General features: G+C 32.5%; 1 protein-coding gene across 2 annotated transcripts; it reads right to left on the reverse strand.

Annotated features, from left to right (window-relative positions):
• Positions 1-796: 796 nt before the first annotated feature.
• LOC149063877 (SCY1-like protein 2) lies at positions 797-20,391 on the reverse strand. 2 transcript variants are annotated; one of them, XM_089254584.1, is made up of 15 exons: positions 20,233-20,391; positions 17,672-17,816; positions 16,968-17,114; positions 14,944-15,153; positions 13,822-13,938; positions 11,348-11,473; positions 10,900-11,076; positions 10,005-10,127; positions 6,968-7,081; positions 5,874-6,006; positions 5,665-5,783; positions 4,098-4,198; positions 3,324-3,399; positions 2,014-2,163; positions 797-1,740 (listed from the first exon to the last, which is right to left on the reverse strand). In XM_089254584.1, exons 1-15 carry the CDS (start codon positions 20,310-20,312, stop codon positions 1,102-1,104), a joined length of 2,457 nt encoding a protein of 818 aa, XP_089110710.1. In that variant the 5' UTR covers positions 20,313-20,391; the 3' UTR covers positions 797-1,101. The 2 variants fall into 2 exon arrangements, with proteins under 2 accessions (XP_089110710.1, XP_089110711.1); XM_089254585.1 differs by having other exon boundaries at positions 1,006-1,740; positions 11,348-11,467.
• Positions 20,392-25,868: the final 5,477 nt, after the last annotated feature.

Consider the following 25,868-nt stretch of genomic DNA (forward strand, 5'->3'; position numbering starts at 1 on the left):
ATCCTGTCCTTTCACCATAGTACAGTGATACTCCAGCTAATGAATGCTTCAACTTATGACTTTTCTGGCTAACGAATGCTTTGGCTTACAAATATTTTGGCTAACAAACGCACAGTGGTTTATGAATTTTACGGCTAACAGATTTGTTTTCGTGATTTTCCTGCTCCGGCTAACAAATATTTTAGTTAATATTGATGTATGCAATAACACAAAACAGTTGAGTTGTGGGCTGAATTTCAGTGCCAATCATAAACAGAATTACTGTCACTGGAGCCAGATTAACTTATGTCCATCTCAGAATCCTTTTTCAGATGCACCTCTATTTCTCCCTCTGAAAGTGTTTGAAACATTTCATGTAAAAATGAAAGATTCAGCTAATAGAAAATGCATTGGGAAGAAAAGGAGCCTATGCTTTCAGAGTATGAGTTCTTTCAGTGCAAGACTCTTAGCATCAAATCTGTTTGTTCTGTACTGTATGGACTAAAGCTTTGGTCTGAACATTCTAGGAGCTTATCTTCTCCATCTGCATGTACATTTTTGTCTTTTTTTATAGTGCTCTATGGTATTTTAAAAAGTTTCTATGGTATATTAAAAACTTATCTTTAAATTTTGGACAGTACTCAAAACAAATTAAACTATTTTCCATAGAAACCTGTGAGAAAATGGGTTTCAGCTAAAGAACATGATTCCAAAATTAATTATCTTCGTTAGCTGAGCTATCAATTTACTAAGGATGCCTGTGAAATGAACTGAATTTTTTTTCACTTAAATGGTGTCTCTGCTTTTTTTTTTTTTTAAACTTCTGGTAACAATAAAATCTAAATATTCAGACTCCAGTACGTACTGTGGATGTATTATATAATTTAAAAAACCACAAAACAAAAGATTTTTTAAATTGAATGTTGCAGTTCTTATTTATTGCACATCTAGCATCATAATAAGCATTTATTTCATTATATATACTCCATTTCATGATATTTTAGATTAAAAAAAAAAATAAGGATTTTACTTTCAAGCATTTCATTCAATCACATTAGAAAATTTATGTGACTCCTCACACTGTTTTTGAAGTACTTGATTACTCCTACCATTAACTAAGAATTAGCCCAATAAGTCAGTGATATCATTTTTTGGACTTCTATGAGGCGACGGAAACATAGGAAGAGATTGTGGTCCAGTTTGTACTGGCGATAAAGGTAAATTTGTAGGCTGGGATGGTCTCTGAGGCCACTGGATCGACTGACTGGATAAATTTAGAGATTGAAATTGTGAAGTTAGTTGCGGTCCACCAGACATTTCGTTCAAAGTACGAGACTGCTTGCCCATCATTGGTAGGAGATCATCGAATGCACTGAAATTCATACTCTTTGTTGAAGAAACAGGCTGAGAATTTTGTCTCGGTGGAGATGCCACATGATTCATACCAGACGAGAAAGCTGCACTTTGGAAAGGTTGAAATTGTTGTGGGCTTTGTAGCGGCAAAGACACATATGAATTGACCAATGGAGGAGCGACTGGATTACATATTGTGCTCGACATTGATTGGTTGAAAGGAAAACTTGACTTGGGGATATCCATACTTAACTTTCTCGCCATAGGTGACGTCGCAGAAGGTAAAGATGAACGGCTCGCATTGTTACTGGATGGTACCAAAGGTGTATTGCTTTTTGACTTGAAATTTAGATTTTGCTCTTGCTCCCAAGCCAACTTCTTCTTCTCTTCCAAGGAAAGAGACAAACGCTGCAATAGAAATAAATAAATTGGGGTTGTGTTGCAAGACCTACTGTAATCATGAAACAACAAATTATCATTATATTTACAAAAAAATAGAAAAAATACTACAAATTAAATAATAGATTTATTTCCACAGGAAAAGTATGTCTATTATGCAGACAGCAATACAGAATAATTAGAATTAAAATTAACCTATCACAAAGAAATTGCTTGATAAGACTGAATAAGTACTTTTTTCAAATGATTAGGAAGAGATCATTAACAAAAATGCATCATCACCTTAGGACTCTCATGATTGCCATTTGATGGGACTGATCTATTCACCAGAAAATCTGACTTGTGCATATCAGACATTTCGGAATTTGGTAGTACATCTGAATTTCCAAACGAAGGCAGGCCAAGATCTTTGAATACATCATTTGTCTGAAGCTGATACAAAAAAAAAGCCAATAAAAAATATGTACACTTGATGCTCACTGACATAATCTAAACATTTTGATCTTAAGCAGAAAAAAATATAGAATATCTCTCATGATACATTACAAAAAAAAAAAAAAACCACTAAAAATATATAATGCATGCACAAATATTCTTAACATGAAAATGGTAAAAATATTTCTTCTAATTTTTTTTTCTCACCACTGTTTTCTTCATGCAGTATGACAATATAGTGAGATGTGACTGCGAGCCTAATTCAAATTGTTCATCCACAAGACTATCTTTACCACCACTGATTTCAAAGTATACTTCCAATAACAAAAAGTTTTTAAATGACACATGGGTTCTTAAAATGTCATATTTTTGAGGGGGTCGACTACATTAAAAAACTAAACTATTTCTACAGACTACACATGCTAAAACTTTCAGTTAGCAAAATGTAAAACCTATTCCGAAAAGTTATTTGCAAAAAATTCCATATTTTTGAATGCAATATTTACAGATATTTCACTTTGAAGGTTTCAGCATTTCTCTCCCAATGATTGAAGGTGTCGTTCATAATGAAAAACATAAATTATATTCAAAGTATAATCATTCTGTAAAAAATGTAATTGTCATTGTGAATAAAAAATAAAATTCAATAATTCCAATGGTAAAGCATTTCCAGCTATTCCAAAGATATTTCACTACTAAACCACTGGAATGGAATTTTTTGTGAGAGTCTTCAAAGCAGGTTTTACATTTCACTGTTGGGAGTTTTAGCACTACAGGACTGTATAAAAAATTAATTTTTATTTTCTTTATGCAAGTTACCCCTAAAAACAATTATGACATTTTAAGAAATAGCATGTCGTCTGAGAACTTTTTATAATTGGAAGTATCTGAAGTTAACGGTTGCAATGATAGTCAAATAATTTGAATCATCATCCTGCATGTCACAATAGGTATATGGTGATTTTGTGTGTGTGTGCATGAATGCGGCCATGCACAAGCATAGTTGAGAAGAAACATTGATAACAACTAACATTGTTCACTGATTGCTCTATTTCTTGATCAAAAATATTGACACAGAAAATAGAGTAAATACACACTCATAATTTTTAGCAATGTGTTTTCCATAAATAAACTATGAAAAGCTTTCAAAAACTTACATTTTGCTTTGAACTTTGCTCGAAAGCACCGAATATATCAGTTGCGGGTGTCATCTGCGACATCCCAAGGGTTGAACTTAAAAAAAAAAATCAACACATTTTTAAAATATCAGAAAGTTAACTAACAAAGAGAGACAAACACAACCTATTAAAAATACCACATGATCATAATACAAGCCGTTTTGTATGAATGCGCACGTTATCAATATATAAGCTGTGTTAACCTTGCATCAGCCAGAATGCTAGAAATAAGCAAAGTAGTATGCTACAAAATGTATATTTTTTTTTACCTCATAGAGAAATTTGAGTAACAGATTCTGAGTAATTTTTAAGTATCTAGACTATAATTAGAGCAAAAGCATAAATGTTAAATTTTAGTCGATTTCTGGGTCAAAGCATGTTCAAAAATTGTATTTCATTTTTTATTTGCTTATTTTATATAAACTAATACTCAATAATTTCGAATGTATTCAGTGATCCTAGATAAACCTTACTTTTCACAGAATACAGGGAGAGGACAACGCTTTAACATAAAAAAATCTGGTATCCCTCAAATTTTACGGCATGCCCAATAATGTGAGACTATATAGTACATATTGCGACTCTCTCTCAAGTCATAAATTGTATCTCTTTAATTAAAAATATTCACAATAATTACAAGCTCAGAGACAAAATGATAATTAAGAAATTAATAAAAAAAATCTGAAAACAACAAAGGACAAGAAAAAATTAGAATGATGAATTTTAAATTAATTTAATGAATAAATTTCTCACTTTTGTTCTTGGCGTATTGAATTCAATTGCTGAAGTTTTGTCTTGTGCTCAGTTTCAACACGAGAAATCATTTCCTTGATGACTAACATTATTGAATTAAACTGAAATGAGACAATTATTCTTTTATTAATGTAATGTTCATCAAACTGTAAAATGAGTAGCCATTCTATCTTAACCTAAATTTGGATGTATTTTTTAAAATTCCTATAGTGTTCCAAGTTTTGAGCAAGTTTATGTTTATTCCAAAAAGTAAAAAAAATTCTCAATGTCTCCACAAAGTATGCAAGAATATACTTTTTTTATGCTTACGGGAAAGCACTCTTTAATATCTTTGCTGTTCTGATTGAAAGATATATTACATAAGGAAAGATGTTTTTGTTAGTTTTACCTCCTCAAAAAGCTTGAACGAAGTTTTGAATCTACCTGTATTGCTTATGAATGCTATAAAAAAAACAATAATTTGGTACAACTTCTAGAAACTTGATATGGTTATTGGCAAATTATCCCACAAAATATTCTGCATTTATCCACAGTAGGAGTTTCGAACTAGTTTAATAGCAATATGGAATATTACTACTAAACCAGCATATACAAGTGACATGCCAAATTTTTTTATGATATTGGAAAAAACTTTAACTGATTATTATTTTATAATTAAAATTACAGAAGTACTAAATACATAAATGATTGAAGTTGGAATGTTTTATTATACAGGCTGAAAAGGGGCAGACTAAGGTCTGTCACTTTTCAGCGACCCTGCATATAACTTGTTTTCAAAGGTCCCTGCAGTTCAATCAGCATACTGACGTTATTCATGATGAAGTCACGCTGCTTGTGAAGTCATTTTTATTCTGTCCCAGAGGCAACATTGAACCGAGTTCTGACTGAACCACTATAAAACAAGGTTTGACTGAACCAAAAATTAAATTATACTACTACAACTTAACCATACATGCACCTTGTAAACATTCATATGGGAATTTCTAACATATTGGTACATTGCAGAACACGTGTTCTAAGTGCTGTGGCCCTAATTTATTTATGTTGTCAGATTTATGCATGTTTTGTGCTCCAGTGGTGCTTGGATGGCATCAAACTTTGGCTTCGATATTTTGATGTGAAAATAGCAGACTTTTGTTTTATGTAAGCACCATGCTTAATGGCTGCCTGCTCATTGTAGAGACTTTTTTTCAAAGAGTAGACCGGCTTGCATTTGTGCCTCAAAAAAAAAATGTGCCCCCTGGAAAATCTACTGAATATACCAAAGTTTGAGAGAAAATAGTTTACCACTAGAAACCACGATAATGTTTCACATCTTTAAAAAATAAAAATCAGGAAAATCAGGTGAAATGTAGTAAATAAAAAATTTGATCATGAAACTGAAAAAAAAAAAATGCATTTTAGAAATAAATGCACATTTCAAATTTTCATAATGAACTGACAAAATGGATAAATGTAGCAAAAATACAAATATCAATAATTATAAAAACTACAGAGAAATTCAATTTTTAATGCACTTCAAAGCAAAATTTTTGTAAGCACAGAATCTACACTTTTCTTCTATTACCTGATTGAGAGTTAAACCATTTTCAATTGAAAGAGGCATTAGAAATGGGATTGTTTTTGTGGCTATAATTTCTTTAGTTATACCAAGTTTCTTATGGGACATCGTCAGTTTTATGATACCTGAAATAATAAACAATAATAATAAAAAATCTATGAAATTAATACTTAATAATTACACTGGAATGAAATAAAATATAAGCAACAGCATACCCAATATTCCCATCAGCACGGCTGGCTCTTTTGATGGTATCTGAGGTAAAAATGGTAAAATTTCATCCAAAACCAGCCATTTATCGAGATGTTCCAGAAGCTTACCAAGACATACTAAACAATTCACTCTGACCTATAGGCCATTAGAATGGGATTTGGGGGAAGGGAAGAGAAAGAGTAATGTGGGTAAAATATTACAGATTAATACTAAAAAACATTATGAAAAACTACTCTATGAATTTCATTTATTTTTTCAAGATAATTAAGAAAGATATGTATGTATGAATCTTTGATATTCATCAATTACATTTTTTGATATCAAATATTTAATGAGAGATTTCATGTTAAATTATTTTGAAAAATTCACAAGTTAGTTACTCTCATTGACAAAGACAATACAGTGAAAATTCTATGTAACGATACCCTCTACAACAACAATCGCCTGTATAACGCTATTACTCTCTAGCCCTGATGCATTTTTCATACTGTTAATACAGTTGATACTCATTGTGATCTTTGCATTATAACAACCAGTGCAATAAGTTCCACATTTTTTCCCGATCATCCCATGTTATTTTTTATCTAATGTAACAACTTACAAAGATTCAATCAAATGCAAAGTCCGAACTCACTGTGTTTTGGTCAGTGTGTATATTCCATCTATAACTCTCTTATAACAATATGTTTCTCTGGTTCCTTGAGTATCATTATATAGATGCTTCACTGTAAATCAAGAAAAGTTTTCCGATTCCCAATATTGATCTAAGTAAAAAAATCTGATTTGAAAACTACCATAATAAAAGGATGATATCTCAACTAATTACAAAAACTAATACAGTCAATACTCATTTTTATGACTCCCCTACGTCCTGTCAAAAAATGATGTTATATTGGGTGGTTCTTTTATCGAAAAGGAAATGTATAGATAGGTCGTTATATAAAAACATTTAGGATTTATCATACCTGTTGCAGTAATGGAGAGGTTGCTATAACATGGGGTCATTATAATGAGTGTTGACTGTAAGTGCAATTATGCATTAGTTCAACCATAATTTTCAAGCATGAAACTAAAAATGAAAAAAAAAAATTAGTACCGATAAATAGCTGGTACTGATGCACAGTTTCTTGATCCGTGGAATCAAAGCATTTTTCATTGCAGAATACTCAATTAGAATTGCAAACCTAGGAATAATGCTCAAACAAAGCTCCTAAGAGAAAAGAAAAAAAAACTTTTCTTTCTACAAATCTGGACATCAACAGACAAATTGTCGTTGCATCATTAAAGTTGAAGAAAAAGGGTGGCCCTTTTGTAGATATATACAAGTATTTTTTCCTTTAAAATTAAATTTAAAGATCACAGCACATAAACCTATTGATTAGCTGGCTTTCTACATCTAAAATGTTATTTTAAAATTGATTTGGGTTCTCTATATAACAAAATATTTCTCAGTAAGATAAAATTGATAGTAATAATAATAAGTATAATTGTGATTTATAGAGAATGTGGAGATAATTAAGAATAAAATAAGGAGAAACCACCTAAAAAAAGTTAAAGATGATAAGATTAAACCTTTAATCTGCTCACATTGTGAATATAATATGATGTGCTTACAGTAGGCTCTGAATCCTTTATTGATGATTTGTGATTTGGAGGTGGGAAAAAAATTAGAGATGGGACGAATATCTGGCTGCTATTCGGTATATTCTACCTCCTTTTTGATGAATATTTGGTTCTGTTGAGTAATGCTTCGGTATTCGGTCGAGTATTTGTGTAAATCTAGGCACAACAAACTAATTTTAAAAATTATATTGATTGGAATTTTTCCCATAAATTAAAAAATTTACTGATTATGTTTTCTTGTGTGGTGTGAGGCCTCTTTCTGTGTGAAAGAGGTTATGTCAGGGTGAATTTCTATGACAACGAAAACATGAAATTGAGAATAGAATCCTTCTGCAATAAGGTGGAAATTAACAAGAATTACACAAGTTCACTAACTGAAGGATGTAATTTGACAAGATAAGTATTGAGCTACTGAAGGAGGTAAAAGGGGCAAAGAACTTTTTGATGCATTACTAGCTGAGAGTAAATAATGGTTGACATTTTCTTAATTAGATGTGAAATTGGTAATAAATGTTGAAAAAAGAATTGATTTTGATTCTGTAAGTAATATTAAAATACAATATATCATCCCTAAATTTGATTGTCAGTATTATGGCAATAAAAGTATTTCAATTAACAGTTTTAAATATTTATTTAAATAATAAATTGCATACTCAAAATTCAACATCAATCATTTGAAAAATTACCAATAATTTTATTTTCAATTAAAAACATTAATTTTATTTGTAATTGTGTGAGGAATTTTAATAAAACTTACACACCAGAAATGGTAAATGCAGTGAGTACCAAAAAAAACCACTTTGACGCAATTTTTTTGTAACAAAGTGTAGTAAATACCAAGATTGTCAACTTGTGAAATGATGTGAGCATCCAATTCACTTTAAGTAGTTGAAAAACGAGTTAGTAGATGTCACTTAACATGTTGGCCTATGGCACCTGAAACATGTTTTTTGCTCTCCTGTAAAATTTGCGATTTGAGTTACTACGTCTACCATTTCTGGTCTTCAATTGATACTGGCCAAAACATTAGCTGAATATTTGGTATTGTTATTTGGCCAAATCACTATTCATAACATTCCTAAAAAAAAAGGAAATTTTTCTCATGTGCATAAAGAATGGTATACAATAGAATATTTGTACAGTTTATGGGTTGAGATACCATGAGCACGGATATACAGATTTTGTGGCAAAAACAAAAATTCCATTTTAAAACTTTCGAGTAATCTGTAAGCTCAATTCTTTAAATTTTTTCTTGTCATTACTTTGTGTTTGTTTTTGTTTTACAATGTGTGATGAAATTTATATTCATATGTTATAGGAAAAACACGTTTTCAACAAACATTATTAACCCTGTGCAGTCGAGGCCGTTTCCGCGCGGACTAATCAGCAACTCGAAGCGTTTCGTAGCGCTTTTGGTGAATTTCTTACCTCTAACTTAAAATGATTACACACACAAATTAACACATAAAACTTTTATATTTTAATATTTAATGTATCTTTACATCTTTACAAAGATAATTTCTTAAACATTAGTCTTTGTAATTTTGCTTTGTATGATATTTCATGTAACAATTGCCGAGATGCATGCCCGGCTTTTCGGGAGGAGGCTCTGTGATGGTATGGGGAGTGTGCAGTTGGCGTGATATGGGACCCCTGATATGTCTAGATACGACTCTGGCAGGTGATAGGTACGTAAGCATCCTGTCTGATCACCTGCACCCATTCATGTCCATTGTGCATTACGACGGACTTGGACAATTTCAGCAGGACAATGCGACACCCTACACGTCCAAAATTGCTACAAAGTGGCTCCAGGAACACTCTTCTGACTTTAGACACTTCCGCTGGCCACCTAAATCCCCAGACATGAACATTATTGAACATATTTGGGATGCCTTGCAACGTGCTGTTCAGAAGAGATCTCCACCCCCCTCTTATTCCTATGGATTTATGGACAGCCCTGCAGGATTCATGGTGTCAATTACCTCCAGCACTACTTCAGACATTAGTCGAGTCCATGCCACGTCGTGTTGCGGCACTTCTGCGTGCTCGCGGAAGCCCTACACGATATTAGGCAGGTGTACCAGTTTTTTTGGCTCTTCAGTGTAGTAATCACAGCGCATCGAATTTCTGCACCAAACAAAGTGGTGAGCGAGAGTCACCTCTCGATTTGCAGCATTAAATCATGTGGTGAGCGAGAGTCACCTCTCGAGTTGCGGCATTAAATCATGTGGTGAGCGAGAGTCACCTCTCGAGTTGCTGCATTAAATCATTTGGTGAGCGAGAGTCACCTCTTGAGTGCAAAGGGTTAAATGGAACAAATGTAGATAATATATCTTGATTATTATAACTTACGAACTGAAAACATTAAGAATTTGTTCTTAATTTATACATATGTAGAGAACAAACTTTGAATAAAAATACAGAATTATGGCCACAAAATAATTTTAGATTAGCAAGGTAGATAATTAAAAGCACACACATATAGTTTTTTTGCTGATTTATCTTACCTGTATCTGCTGAGCATCAGATTCTAAAGCTCGATAAATCATAGGAAGAACATGTGTATTGATAGCAGCTCGTGGGCATTTCTTTAATAGCAGCTCCATCTTTTGCATAAGGATTAACATTATCTGAAAAATAAAGATGGCTTATGTCTTCCATATTTTAAAGTAAAAATGGCAAATGTCTGAATTTTCATGTTATGTAAGTATTGTGTTGAAGGTCTACTTGTTCTTTGTGCACAGACTTTTTTGAATGGAAGACAGGCTTGACGTGCATACTGATTGATGATGAAGAAACATTTGAAAGTCTGAGTAGCTACACAAAAGCCACCATTATATGAACAAGAATTTTAGTCCCAAACCTGTTGAATCATAGACTAGCAAACTAACAAGGAGTTGTAAGTTCTCAACTAATGAAGCAAGATTTGGTGGCATGGCAAGTGGTGAGGATATTATTAGGAAGAAAAAGAGACAAATACAGTGAAATACTTATATAATAATACACAAGGGAACAGAGAAATGTATCGTTATATAGATGTAATATATTAACACCAAGGAAAATGCATCAGGACCAGAGAGTGACATCATTGAACAGGCAATTATTGTTATGTAGGATTTTCGCATGTAATCACTGCACATAGTTATCTATATTACTATTCACACGTTAGCTAAGCAAAAATGAGGTTTCGATTTGTTCATTGTTAAACATATTTTATCTCCTAAGAAAATGTATCATTTATACCTTTTCTAATATATCACTTCTCAACAAAATTTATTTGAATCATGAAAAAAAGAAAAAAAAAAGAAAGAATCACTAACACTTGTTGGTATAATTTCTAATGTGATCAACTTTTAACAGATTCAAAGATATATTAATGAAAAGAAAAACAACACAATTTACCTGAACAGGTTCTTGAAGCCTAAACAAAGGAATCATATCCATCAATATGGATTCTTGAAATTCTTCACTTGATGCTTCTTCTGCAATCAGCAGAACACTTGGCAAAATGAATGGGACCATTTCAGGAACACAGTATTCTTTCACCAAGCATGGTAGGATACGATAAAGATTGACTCGCTTCAGAATAAACAGAACAATATTTACAGAATTTGCTTCATGCTTATAAATTGTGATGGATCAAAAAATAGTCAATGGGCAAAATAAGCTAAAAAACAAATGAAATTATAAATGGGATAGCAACTTTTAATCACTACCAATTGCTAAAAATTTTAGTCAATTCAATTGACTAAACATTTTTGAATATAACAATTTGAAAAGAACCAGACACACACATTTTTAAAAAATTTGTGAAACATTTGTATCATAGGTAATTCACCTTTCAACTTACCTTTGGCATTTTTGAAACTATTTGAGGGAGTCCTTTATAAAAATGAGACTTTTGAAGATTATCCCACTGATACAATGAGTCTAAATACTGCAAAGTTCTAACTCCAACATCTTCGAACATCTGTAACTGAAAATTTGGTAATATTTTTTATTATAAATCATATATTTTGCATCACTTGGTAAAAATATATAGTTTAAAACTACATTTACTTCCTTTAAAAAACGCCTCAAACTTTACCTGCTCGAACTCATTAACATTGAGTCCCATTTCTGATTACATCCTCTAACATTTTGCTTAATTAAATCATATCTTTAAATCACCTTCCATAATCCTGTATAAATTCATATGTTGGCTTCATATTTATTATGTATATCGTTAATATGTGATTCATATTTTTTTTCTTCTTTTGTGTATTTCGGGTCAATATTAAGTCTATATTAAGAACTCATGTTGATATTATTCATATGTAATTTTTATAGCACCTCCGCCGTTGCATGAGAGTATCCTTTATTATTTATATTGCAATTTTTAACATATTTATTTTTTGTTAATCATACTATTTTTATCTGTAACTACTATCTTTTTTGTATTTTTTTTCCCATCGTATATCTGAAACTAATATCACAGTACTGTATTTTTTAAACCTATTCATTGCAACAACCAGTATGGGACATTTGTCTCCTTGGTTGCCAATAATATCATATAACATGTATTCACACAGATTGTAAAATAAATTTGAAATTGAAAAACTGAATAAAAAGTATCTAAATCTATTGACCATTACTAAAAAATAGTTTTATGACAGGTGCAAAATATCTTTTATTACAAAAAAAAAACAACATTAAAACATAATGAAGAAATTCAATTGCAGAGATACCCTGCTACATCAAATTCAAAGAATCAAGAATTTGGTTAAATATATTCTGAGGTTTGTCGTATTCACTCTGATAAGAAAATGGGAATCGTATCACAAAAAAAAAGAAAAAAAAAACCAACAAAAAAAACAACAACCAAGAATAGATGATAATCATATTTATCACCACAGATGTCAATTTTGTAATTTTTATCATTTGATTGGAAAATAACGTTGGAATATGCTGTAGGTAAAGCTATGTCCACACATATACAAATTCGAGCAACAAATCGCTTGAATTGTTGAGTGACAAGTCGCAGAACATGTGTTGCATGATTTTGTATACAAGTGTGGATGTGTTCTGCGAATTAGACTTGAAACTTTTCATAGATAAAAGTTCCAAAAGAACAAATCTGGTGTTCAGAGACTTTGTATATGAGTGTGGACATGGTCATGTGTACATTATAGGACAAAGAAACATGGTGGGTGGGGGGGGGGTATAAAAGAATAGGTTTTTTGTAATATGGAGATATTTGTGTGCCATTGTTTTCATGCCAATATATAGACAATTTTAAGGGTTGACAACTTTTAGTTGGAAAAGTTACAAAAAAATACAAAAAAAAATTTGATCAAAGTAAATCAATAAAATTTGTTTCCCCCCCCCCCCCCCCCCCCATTTGCATGTTTCTTTGAGGTTTCCTATAGCACAGGGCTTGAAAAATTCCAGACACCAGGTGGTCATGGTGACCAAAAAAATTAATATTGGTGCCTAGTTTTTCTTTTATGTATGATAACTGAAGTTCGAAGACAACACAAAATTATCGGAAATTATGTCAGAGGTGTCTGCTATCATGGAAAGGGGGTGCCTAAGTCCCGGACAAGTCAAAGAATACACTATTTTGGACACATTTCGAGGGGAAGGAAATTTTTGGTGACTATCAAATTTTACCGGCACCTAAATTTTTTTTTCGATTTGTCAAGCCTTGCTATAGCAGTATGAAAAAATACCATAAACCCCAAACTCAAACCCAATGACATCACTCATTAACTTTTGAGAAAACAAAGTGGAGAAACAAAGTAAATAACAGATCTTATTCATATAACAAAACTTCTAACAGTCCCCCAAAAACAAAATATACATATTTTTAATTTGGTAATTAAAAACCACATATGCATTCAAATAAGCATTTATTATCATAATGATCAATAAAATGACTTACAGTAAAACCCCCTCTTTTATGGCAAATAATAATTTCCCTATGTTTAATAAAAGTACGCTTTTCAAACAACAGATAAATGGTCACCCTTGTTTTCTGGAAGATTTTTTTTTGACCCACAAACTCCGCAAAACAGAAGTTTTATACTCATCATACTAATAAATATAACAAACAAAATAAAAGCACTATTGAGTCATGAATTTGTTAAAAAATGTCAAAATGCATTGGTTAAAAATATTCAATATGTTTTATTATGTTCCAGTTTCGTAATGTATTATTATGAGTTTTAAATCCTGCTTGGTATATTACTTCTTCAATTAAAAAAAAACATTCTAAGACAAAAAATAAAACTTTTATGCAGGGAAAAAACAAGTTATACTTTAAAAAAGATGAAGAAAACAAACCTTTGATGTCTGAAATGCATCCGGGCGTATTTCTGGTGTGCTATTCAACAGGAGTTTGACATGTTCTTGAAACTCTACTGGTAAACAATTGAATGTAGATGGTGACAGATGTTTCAACTATTAATTGAAAGATGTAAAATTAAAAAAAACAAAAATTTTTTTTATCTTGTGTGTACTGTGTTTATTATTCTTTTAATGATAAATTGGAATTATACTATATATTATTAAATCAGAACTACAGAATTATACTTGAGCATTAAATAGAGGAAAAGAATTATGAATGGAAAAAATTAAAAAGTGTGAGTTTTTTCTGCTTTTCCTTACATCCAACATAAAACAATGAGAATAGTTTTTTTTGTCAGTGTAGTGTTTATAATGTTACTTTACTTCAGAATTTTAGAATTCATAAATATTATTTACTTTAAAACTATTCATTGCATTAAAGTTTGAGAGTTTCAAGTAGAGCTGGAACTAGAGGAGAACAAAGGTAAAAAAAATACTGTCCCATGTAGCAACTTTTAAAACGGAGGAAAAAACGTTACAAAATCATCAAATTTCAGTTGTGGAGGTGGGAAGAAAATCATGTTTGCCCCTCCCCACAAATATCCTAGTTAAAGCCCTGGTTTCAAGTAATATTTATTACAATTTCACCAAGACTTTTTATTGCAATTGTTATATATTTTTTTTGCTCAAAACAATGATTTTTTTCCCCTTAAATTTCAATCATTTCAAATGGCTATAGAACTGAAATACGAGTGTAAAGATCATTGTTTCTCTGCTGATAGCAATCTTACTTGATATAACGTTAACCCTTTCAAGAATTTCCTGAAATATAAAATGATTGTGAAAAGTTACAATAAAATTATAAAATTTTTTAAATGAATTGGAACAAGATATTTTTATTTGGAGAAATAAATTCAGAAATGTATATAGATTATTGCTAATTTATAAGTTTTATTAAAAAATTAAGATTTGTAACTATTTTCATGACAAAAGCAGAGAATGTTTATACAAATGAAAAGTAGAACTCCATAAATATATGCAGTTTGCATTGAGTTTCATAAAGATCTGAATATTTAATGTAACGCAAACAAATCATGAAAAGAAAAATATGATTCATACTTGTTTGTAATTACTCTCCATCGAAGATCCCATATTGCTCATGATCGATTTTCCTTTGTTGTAAACTGCATAAATTAGTGCTCCAAAAGAGAACATGTCACTAGCTGCACTACATGTCATAGCAAGAGCACATTCAGGAGCTAAATAATTCAAATTAGGAAGACTAGGAGGAGGACTATCAAAGTTGATCTCTGGAAATGTGAACTGTTCCTATTATGTAAATGAAATACTGGAATTTAATATGAAAAAAAAAGTCTTCAGAAATAAAAACAATATTAAAAAATTTTGATTAACTCCTTCATCCATTCTAGTTAACATATTTACCAGTGTGTAAGACTAATGTTTTACTCAAAAAATTTCTGATATACCAAGTGTTTGAGTGTACAGAATGTGTATGAAAAAGATTGCATCTAATACGCAGACAAACACAATTATTAATGACTAAAATATTGGCTTTGCAAGAAACAATTTTCTTTTCTGATAAAGTAGTATGAAAATTTATCAACCTAATAATATAATCTTTAATATCAGGACATGAACTTCCTAATTTTCAATGTTCACCATTTGTGTATGCCTTGAAAAGAAGAAATTAATACAGTTATTACCTTGTACATGCACCTTATGAATATTAGTCTGTAGAATTTCAATGAATTTGCGCATGTGCGAATGTATGTGTTATATGGAGTGCTTTGAACATATCTATGATATCAGAATTATGTGTGGTTTGAGTTTAAGTTCTGCTCGACTTCTGTCTTGTAATATTGGTCTTCTTATTTATCAATCTATGATGAATTTCACATGTGCAAACACAACTAACATTGCCAATCAAATTCATCATCTTAGACCAAAGTATATGCATAATCTTCGGTTTTTTAAAAAATAATCTTTCTTACCCGTAAAAGATCTCCCCTCGAATTCCCTTACTCAATTAATAATTTTTTAATCACAGAGGTTTCCCATTACCTGGGTGTGATACTGCCAACTTTCATTGGAACCTCCAAATGGATTATATATTTCAAAAATGCCTACCTTCCTTCGTCGTAACCTCAAATATTCCACCTGCTACCTCCAACATCTATGTTTCTAAATTTATATCCTTCCTGTCCTCTCCTATGTCTGCAAAATTTGGGATCCCCATACACAAAGCAATATAGATAAGCTGGAATCTATCCAAAACAAATCTACCCCCCTTTATTTTAAACTCTGCATGAGTGTGTGGTGATTACAACTCTATACTCATGAATATGTCAGTTCATATATATGTTGCAGTAAATGGGATAAATCCAATGATTATGCATAACCACTTGTTATTTTGCAGAATCGCCAACCATTGTGATAAATTCATAAAATTTATCATATTTATTGGTGATTATATATCGTCCCCCACATGCCAAAAGCACAAATGTACAAATTTCCTTTTTTTTTATCAGATGGTTCGATACCTTATTTTGCTGAATAAGTTTTGCCTGAAACGCAAATATGTATCCCTATTGAAGCACTTGTTACAAAACATTTTTTGAAAATAACTTTCATAGAGTAACATTCAAACAGCTTTTCCCACATTCTTTTTCTTTTTTCCAAAGACATTGCACATTAAAGCTTCTGGCATGAGGGGGACGATATAATCCCCTAGATAATATTGGTAAATATGATAAGTTGTCAATGAAATTACTTAAATTTATTAGACATTATTAGTTAATTAATTTTTTTCATTTATACAATATTGTTTGGCCGAGGACTATACAAGAGGGTGTGGTGATGGGATTTAACATAGGCGACTGATGCTACATACAAAATAAGAGATTGAAGTACAGTCTACAGAATTTGATGGAAGGTTGTTTCAACCAATAATTGTATGGGGGGGGGGGGAACTAAATTTGAAGCAAGCTGAAGGGTTTGAGTTCACTAAAAAAAGATATAAGCCTATCAATCGGTCTGTATAGCAGCAATTTATATTGAGCTTTCGCAGCAGTCATGAAAATATTTTTCATTCTGAAAATCGTTGAAGGAAAAAAATAACTTACTTGACCGCTTGCTTCAGCAGACTGTATGCAGAAGTCAAAACCTGATAACTTCCAGGCACCATTTTTATTTACCATTATGGATTCTGGATTTATGTTCCTGTGGAGCATTTTCACATCATTATGTAAAAAAGCCAATCCTTCAACAATCTGAAATTAATTTGCAGCTAAAATCAGCATGGAACATTAGCTTCAAGATGAGAGTACAATTCTGTTTATTAATTATGGAATGGGAAAAAATGAATAAATTTATTTTCCAACATTTAACAAGATGAATCTCGTTATAATCTTCGTAAAATCCATATACCACAAGTATTAACAAAAACTTAAAGGAAATTAACTAGATTTTCAGAAGCAATTTCTGAATTACCAATCTGATTAAGTAACAAGCAATAAGTTGTAAGAGAGACCATATTTTTTCATGAAAACGAAAAAAAAAAAAATTGTTTTCATTGATATAAATTATGTATAGGAGCACTAGTATCTATATTTTAATATCACTTCCTCATTACTAGTGACATATAGAACATTCGAAACAGGTAAGAAAGGATTGTGGGATTATCAACTCTGATTAGTCACTGAATAATAATTCAAAGAATAAACATTATTTTTAAAGAGTTCAATGTAAAAATCATAGCAAGTTCTCAAGATTCAATTTACTATGATCACACCAAATTAACACCAAATTACATAATCAACAAAATTACCTGTAACAATCCATATTTGATTTCAACATCATACAGCTCAAAATTTTTCAATGCTTTATTTGGAGGTACTGGCATATTTTCTTGGCTGCCCAAAATGTTTGACAAACTTGCAAAAACAGGTTCTGTTGCGAAAGCCAGACTCTCCCTAAAACAAGTAAAAAAGTTATATTATAATAATCAACATATAATGACAACCATATCAAGCTATGTGAATTTTTTACATTTTTTATACTTTAATCACCTTGTAAGGCCAAGGGTGCACACACTTCAACCTGCTGGCATATCTCGTCCATTCAATAATTTTATACAAATACAAATATAAAGGCCACAACAGGCAAAATGCCCATAGCTGTTAAATGCAATATGTATATGAAATAGAATTATAAAATGCTCTATTGATTTTGGTACAAAGATAACTATCCAGAAGGAACCTCAGAACCAATTAAACATCAAATGGTCCAAAGCCTAAAGGAATTCCTCTCTTGATACCAATTAAACATAACATCCGAATAATTTAATTAGTGTTTTTCACTGACATTCCATGAAAAGTAATTTAGAAATTATACGGCTTGTAAAAGTAATCCTGGGTGAAATATGGCCGGCGAATCAAAAAAAAATTGGTGCACCAATGAATTAGGCGAGTTGCACATAAAAATGAAAACATAAAAAAAAAAGAAAATGCAATATGTGAAAGAACTGTTGAATGAAAATGGCAAAAATTCAAAATTTTCAACATACAGTAAACCTTGATATACTCTGCACACAAAGAAAAAATATTGTTATGTAGAGAGATTTATCGTTATATCGAGTATCATTGTAGCAAGGTTTCACTGTGTTTTTTTTATTTTAATGTTCCCAGTCATAACCATATGCATAGACTTGTGTTGGGACCACAGACTTGAGACTTTCTACCCCAATATTTGCCACAATTTTCATAATAATTACAGAAATAATGGGTTTAAGGACCTTGCTCTCTCAAAATTTTGAGCATTCTCAATATTTTCAGTAACTTTATTCTTATGTTTTAGAACCATCTTATACAGTGAAAGCTCTCATAATGGTCCCCTCCGAATAACAGTAACCTCTGAAAACTGACCACATTTTCTTGGAAGAAAATGCATCCCACTGAATTAACATTAAGGTTAACTCCCAAACAATGAAAATCTGAATAACAGTCACTTTTGGACATGGAAAATGAAAGAAAAATGATGTAACACTGCATAAGAAAAATACATATCAAAATTTTCTCTGAATGAGTTTTTCTTCATTGAACTTTCCAAACGCAAAGATGAGTAAGGGTTCTTCCCTATTTCAGTAGTTTTCGAAATGTCTGTGCGGACCATAGGGGGTTCCACAAGTAATTGCTAACTGGTATACTAGGCATGTTTCAGAAAAGAACAAAGTAGGAATTAAGATAAAAATACAGCAAGTGGCCATGTCATAGACCAAGAAGTCCATAGCTTCCATGCTATTTGATCCAGGGTGTTCGGGTAAGCACTAATTGAAAATAATAACAAAAATATCTTATTGCATTGGAAGATGAATCTGACCTCTTAAAGAATACATGTCTGAGGATACAAGGATTACAGCACAGCTATATGTATTTTTATTCATGATTAAATGAAATTAGCGATAAAGAAAAGCACTCAATAATCAAAAAATTCCATTGAATGCAAAATAAATATTGCATGCTGAAATTATAGGACAAATTGTTATAATTTTAGATGCAATCAAAAAATTTAATATGTTTCTCAGAAACACTGAAACTTTTAACAACTGCTAAAATTTTCACAGTTTTGTTAGAGGACGTTGTTTGGAGACTTCGCTATACGGGATGTCCTGCAAGTACCAGCACTGCCTTTATCTCATTAACCGTCCATTATAAAGGTATGATTCCAACTTAAAAAATGCTTAACAGGCATTCAAAATTACCCGGTACCAGTTTTGAGAGTGAGAATACAGTGTGTAACAAAATAAAAAAAATCTAATTTTTTATACGGTCTCCCTGTGGTCTAACTTCCAATTAGAAATTTGTTGCCCTGACTCTCCTGATGCCAAAAAAAAAAAAAATCCATGTTTCTAACTGCAATATTCACTGAGATATTCGAATTTAAAAAAATGGAGAAAATTTGGGAAGGAACAGAATTAAATTTAAGTGAAATGGTTTTTCTACATTTAAAGCTGTTCTTTCCCAAATTTCCTACATTTTTCGAATTCAGATATATCTATGAATATTGCACTTAGCAACACAGAATTGTTTTTGTTGGCCTCGGGAGAGACAGGGCAACAATTTTGCAATCGGGTTCTTGAGCATAGGGGGGGGGGGAACTGTTTAAAAATTTAGATTTTTTTTGTTACACACTGTATTCTCCTTCTCAAAACTGGTACAGGGTAATTTTTGAAGACATTTTGAGCATTTTTTAAATTTAATCATACCTCTATGATGGATGGTTGATGAGATGAAGGCAGTGATAACACTTACAGGACACCCCATATAAACTTTACAGGTGCACATAAAAATAGAACATATTTTGGATGGACATAATAACATTGAATGGTACCTTGACTCTTCTACTGGATGCTGCACAGTTAGTATACTTGGATGCCTGAGCCGAGTGAGGTTCGAGACTCCTTTCTTCATGATTTCAATGATATTATCTCGTTCGTGTTTGGCATATCTTTCCAGGAGTTTTTTTTCCAGAACAAAAACAGCCGCTTCCTATATTTTTGGAAATAAAGTACAGTTATTTATGCAATGAAAAATTAAATTTAAAAAGTATGAAATCACACAAAGATTATACTTAACGCTAGAAGGGCTGATACCGGTCAGAATGACAGCAGGTTGATTTCCACTATAAAATTTCAATTTCATAAGTTTTTTTAATGTTTAAATGTAGATAGATATGAGTGTAGGTAAACAATAGAATATAACGCGTCTGAGTTTTTCAAAATAAATTTAGTTTTTAACCTTTTCTCACTCCAGAGGCACATATATATGTACCTATATAATTTACAGTTTTTAATGATTCTTTGAGGTCATAAGACACAAGGGTACCAATGTAATTAATTAATTAATTTTTTCCAAAAAAAGTTTTTCCCTCTTGAAGGCCATTTTGACATACAATAAACACAAATCAATTGAAATTTTTTTGTAATGATCAGTTTTGACTCAGGTTTCAAGAGGACGGTACAAACCCAAAAGTTCCTCGCTGCATACCTGATGAAACAAATATTTACATTCTAAACATTGTATAGTTGCAATTGTATTTGCTGATACAGTAGTGCTTGTTGTATTTGTTGTCGTTATCAACAAAATTCTGATTTCTGAACAAATAAGTTTCTCTAAGCTTTCTAGCTAATTTCAACAAGAAGAAAATTAACTTTCCCAGTTTTATTTTTTCTTGATACAAATCGACCAAGTATCTCTTAAGGCTACGTCAAATGTTGTAGAAAATGTACACTGGCAAATGAATGATATGCACACGGAATGCTTCAGAGCCATCTGATCAAAACTACAGTTCATTTGATTGTTTCAGAATTTTTTCTCACTCTGAGAATATATATTTCAATGCAGTGATCATAGTAGAAAAATAGAAAAATATTTTATTTTTTCTTACCTAGAAAACACATAAGGGGGAGGGGGTGTCTATGATGAATTTCACATGAAATTTCTTTCCGGTCTTTCATTATTATTCCCAACAGTGTAGTATTGCTCTGCTTCAGAATTTCAGCAAGTATTGATGAAGAAAAACTATAATCACACACACATGCTCAAATTTCTACTAGCTTTCAGTGATATGCACCGAATGTGAGTCGATCTCCACGTTAAAAAGGCTTGCAGCAGAGAGCAACAGGCCTACAGCGTTGCAGTTACTCATTCATTACACTTCACTCACTATGAGTTGAGAAAAAACTCAGAGTTTAAAAATTGATTGCAGGTGGCAGCACTAAGCATAACAAGCACTACACAGAAACAAATTTCATGGAAAGTTCACTATACATACACATACATTCCAACATGTACCAATTTGTTAGACATTCTGCAAAGGAATATAGACCAGGTGCATATCTGGTTAAGTAGAAGTGATTTGCATCACTACACTTTTGGCTGTATTGGTATTTTTATTTTGTAATTAGTCCATTATTAAGGATGTTGCCAATTAGAAAAAGTAAACATATCTAATATCAGTAGAAATCTGATGCTACCAATTTGGCGAAACATTTGCTGTACATGGCTATGAAAGTGTCCATAGTGTTACTGGTCAAATTGACCGGTGATAGCACTCCTAGGAATAACTAAAAATATCTGGAAAAATTTTTTTTTTCTTAATTCATGATAGTTGGACAGCGTAATATTTTAGGTATTTTTATAAAAAGTTGTGAAATTTCAACATTCTAATGTAGAATGAAATGGTTCATCATGAAAATCGAGCGAGAAGATCAAAAACGGTCAAAATGACTAGTGTGGTTCTTCTAGTGTTACCGCCATTTTGATGAAAGAGTTTCTCCTCATTTATTTATTCATTATTTCAGCCTATTCAAGATTTGAATAAAAAGCCACTGTGGTACGTGCGTGTCTTTATATTGATGTTTAATGTTTTTTTATAATGGTCTCTAGAAACAAACCTTTCAAAATCTACAAATAAGATTCACGATAATAACATTATACCAAAAATTATTTTTACAGTAGAAAAGCAACACTTGCCTCTTTTGTAGACTTTTTTATTCCTCTGTACACTTTCCATAAGAGGCCTGGACCGAAGCTTGCAATATGTTCGATGACCTCATATTCTCGTGTAACTGGGTTTCCTGGTAGAACGGTACTAAAACTAGAGACTGTGTTCTTCAAGCGATTAAACATCTCCATGCTTTCATGTGTAATCTGCAAAAATACAATTCACATTTAAAAAAAATTTTCAGAAAAAACGCACAGCAAAAATATTTATACAGGCCTTCAGGCGCAGATATTTTCGGCTATTTCTGCCCCACCAGTGTACAAACATGATGGGGGCGACGTGCCAACACATATTGGGAACAACTGCTCTATGGGAAATTTATAGTGTGAAAAAACAAAAATTAATACAGTCCACCCAGGGCGGAGCTCTATCACCTCCTTCGAACTCTGTAAAGAACATACAGTCTGAAGGCAAGATCAATGAGAGAGTTATTATCACCTGTGGAATTTATAATGAATCTTTACATGACGGAATGTGGATTCTGAGTGTATGTGTGGCCCTAAGGTGTTTATGTTGTAGATCTAAACTTGTTAATTGTTCTTGCTGGTGCTGCCACCTGCCATCTATATTTTGAAGTGAAGATGGTAAATGTTTGATTTTTGTGTTATGTAAGTATCATGTTGAAGGTCTGCCTGCACAGAGACTTCTTCAAATGGGAGACAGGCTCGCATTCATGCCTGAAAATTAGAAAACCAACTACACTCTCAACAAAAACTGAGCCGCCAATTGGTTTCAAACCACGATGTAAGTCCAGTACGTTGCCCGCACGACCACGCAGTGGCTAACATGATACTAGCATAACATGTAAATTCAAGCATTTATCATCTTCACTTGAAAATATGGATGACAGATGGCAGTACCAGCAAGAGCATGAAACAAACCCAAGTCGAACAGCATACATACCTGTAGGGCCATGCTGCATACACACACACACAACATGTTCCTGCATGTATAGACTCATTAGAAATTTTGCAGTTGAATGTGTATGAGGTGAATATACAGGGTGTTTCAGAAAGAATCCCTCAAATTCAAATGCTTAGCCTATATTACGAAAAATATTGATCATAGACACTTAAGATTAATTTTATATTACATGTCTAATCATAGAGTTTTTTTACAAACCAAATTAAAGGTGCTCCACCTTTAATTTATATATGTCCACCTTAGGATGCACGACATATGTCTATATGGTAGTCAAATTTGTCCCAAACTTTCGTGAGCATGTTTGCATCTACTGTGAGTGTATTTCTGTGGAGTACACATGCGAAACTCTGTCGGATGTGCTCCCATTTTCGTCTGAGATGCGGGGATGGCCAGGGGATTTCCCTTTACACAGGCAACCCGTGTCTCAGAATAGTTTATACCATCTCCTAATGCTCTGAGCGGTAGGAAGTTCAACACCAGGGTATTGTCGGCAAAAAGCACAATGAACAGTTGCTGCAGACTCACACTGCACACTTCGCAAAGCTTAGAACACTAAATGATTTCTGTTGTACAGTTACCATTTAGGCAAACACTGAAGCTGCGGCCGAAGGAAGAGCATTAACGCTACCTGTAGACAACTGCGTGAAACAAGAGATTTTCCCTCTTCCTACTTGTACATTATTCAATCAAAACAGATTAAAAGCTGAATAGTTATTATTTTCTTTAATTGGATGATTCTTTTTAAAACACCCTGTATAATTAAGTAGTACGATATTGGTAGGCTTCACAAAAGCAAATTAAGAATTAAATTTAAAAAAAAAATTCAACACAACAATTGGCAAGTTTCATAAATTAAATCAGTGTTTTCCAAAGTAGGTAATATCATCCCCCTGGGGCAGACTATGGTGATGTGTCGGGAGGGGTAATTTATTATTTAGGTTCGTAGAATCATCCTGAATTTTTCTGGAAGATAAATTTTGTATTCTTAGGGGCAATTGTCTTCCTTGACCCCTCCCCCCCCCCAAACCATGCATGAGCAAACATCTTCAGCTGTGGATAAAGCCTAGGCAGATATTTTCAGGCATGGATGGAGCCAAGGCAAATAAAGCTGAGGTATTATCTCCAGCTAAAAATTAAGCAGTTGGATATCTTCAGCAGTAAATGGAGTAAAAGCAGACATCTTCAGCAGTAAATGGAGTAAAAGCAGACATCTTCAGCAGTAAATGGAGTAAAAGCAGACATCTTCAGCAGTAAATGGAGTAAAAGCAGACATCTTCAGCAGTAAATGGAGTAAAAACAGACATCTTCAGCCTAGAATGAAGTGGAGGCAAGCACCTCCAGCTGCGAATGATATCAGTCGCAGTTGGACAAGCTCACCTCCTTTCATTCTAGGCTGAAGATGTCTGCTTCTACTCTATTCATTGTGAATAAAGCAGAGGCAAACACCTTCAGCTGGAAATGAGGTGGAGGCAGATACCCTATCACAGCTGCCAATAAAGCCAAGGTAGATATCTACAGCTCTGAATGGAGCTGAGGCAGACATATTCAACTTCGAATTGAGTGGAAGCTGGCATCATCAGCTGTGAATGATGCTGAGACAGATATATTAAGTATCGTTCATATATGTGTCTGTCTATCCAGCTTCGAGGATAGACAGACATATTCTGCTTCGAATTGAGTGGAGGCTAATTGTCATCATCAGCTTCGAATTGAGTGGAGGCTAATTGTCATCATCAGCTGTGAATGCAGTGGAAGCAGACACCATTAGGTTTGCTGAATCGTCCTGTATTTTAAGGGACAGATGAATTCTATACTTCTTTTTTGGCTCTCGGGAGAGGCGATCGCCTCCATTGCACCCCCTCTGGATCCGCGCATGTCCTGGGGATGGGGGCGATGGGAGGAGGTAGGAGCTTTGGCGTTTAGTGTAAGATCCTGTGAGTTGGCTTGAGTCGGGGGAGGCAAAGAAAATGGGCTATAGAACAAAAGGTTCGGGAAACTATATGCATTAAATGAAAGTTGAAATTATAGCGTATTTTAATAATCCTGAATGATACACTTAATCAGTATAATGTATTTTATTTTTGTCAAAATAAAATACACTATATTGGATTTTCACCACCACGTCAACCTTGACCAAGTGTAATGCAATGCGCATGTGACAACAAGTACAGATACTCACTGGATATTATTTCAAGTATAGATAATGTATTAGCGTATGTTTCGGTGACAAATATTCGATTGAATGACTCACTCATTCAACAATAACGTAAATAAAAAACGAAACCGTTCCTCATCACTACCCATGGATGCCCATGTAACAACAACTCATCATCATCACTATCATCTTGAAAAGAAGCAAAAAAAAATTTCTCTGAACAAAAAATGAAATATATATTTTTTCACAGTTTAAAGTCACATAAAAAACAGTTAGTTTCACTTGAAATAGGGAATTAGTTATTAAAACATAGTAAATTTATGGATAAGTTTAAAATAAAATTAATTTCATTGAAGTCGTCATTATTATCATCATCATCATC

Source organism: Pholcus phalangioides, unplaced genomic scaffold (genome assembly GCF_987345545.1).
Source record: "Pholcus phalangioides strain wild (caught in Gottingen) unplaced genomic scaffold, Ppha-v1.0 ptg000042l_1, whole genome shotgun sequence".
NCBI classification, from domain to species: Eukaryota; Metazoa; Arthropoda; class Arachnida; order Araneae; family Pholcidae; genus Pholcus; species Pholcus phalangioides.

Coding starts and splice junctions, on each gene's coding strand:
- LOC149063877 (XM_089254584.1), bottom strand. CDS start 20,312: ATGAAGAAAGGAGTCTCGAACCTCACTCGGCTCAGGCATCCAAGTATA. Junction 5,784..5,873: donor CGTGCTGATGGGAATATTGG/GTATGCTGTTGC, acceptor TTATTATTTCAG/GTATCATAAAACTGACGATG. Junction 3,400..4,097: donor TCAATACGCCAAGAACAAAA/GTGAGAAATTTA, acceptor TTTTTTTTTAAG/TTCAACCCTTGGGATGTCGC.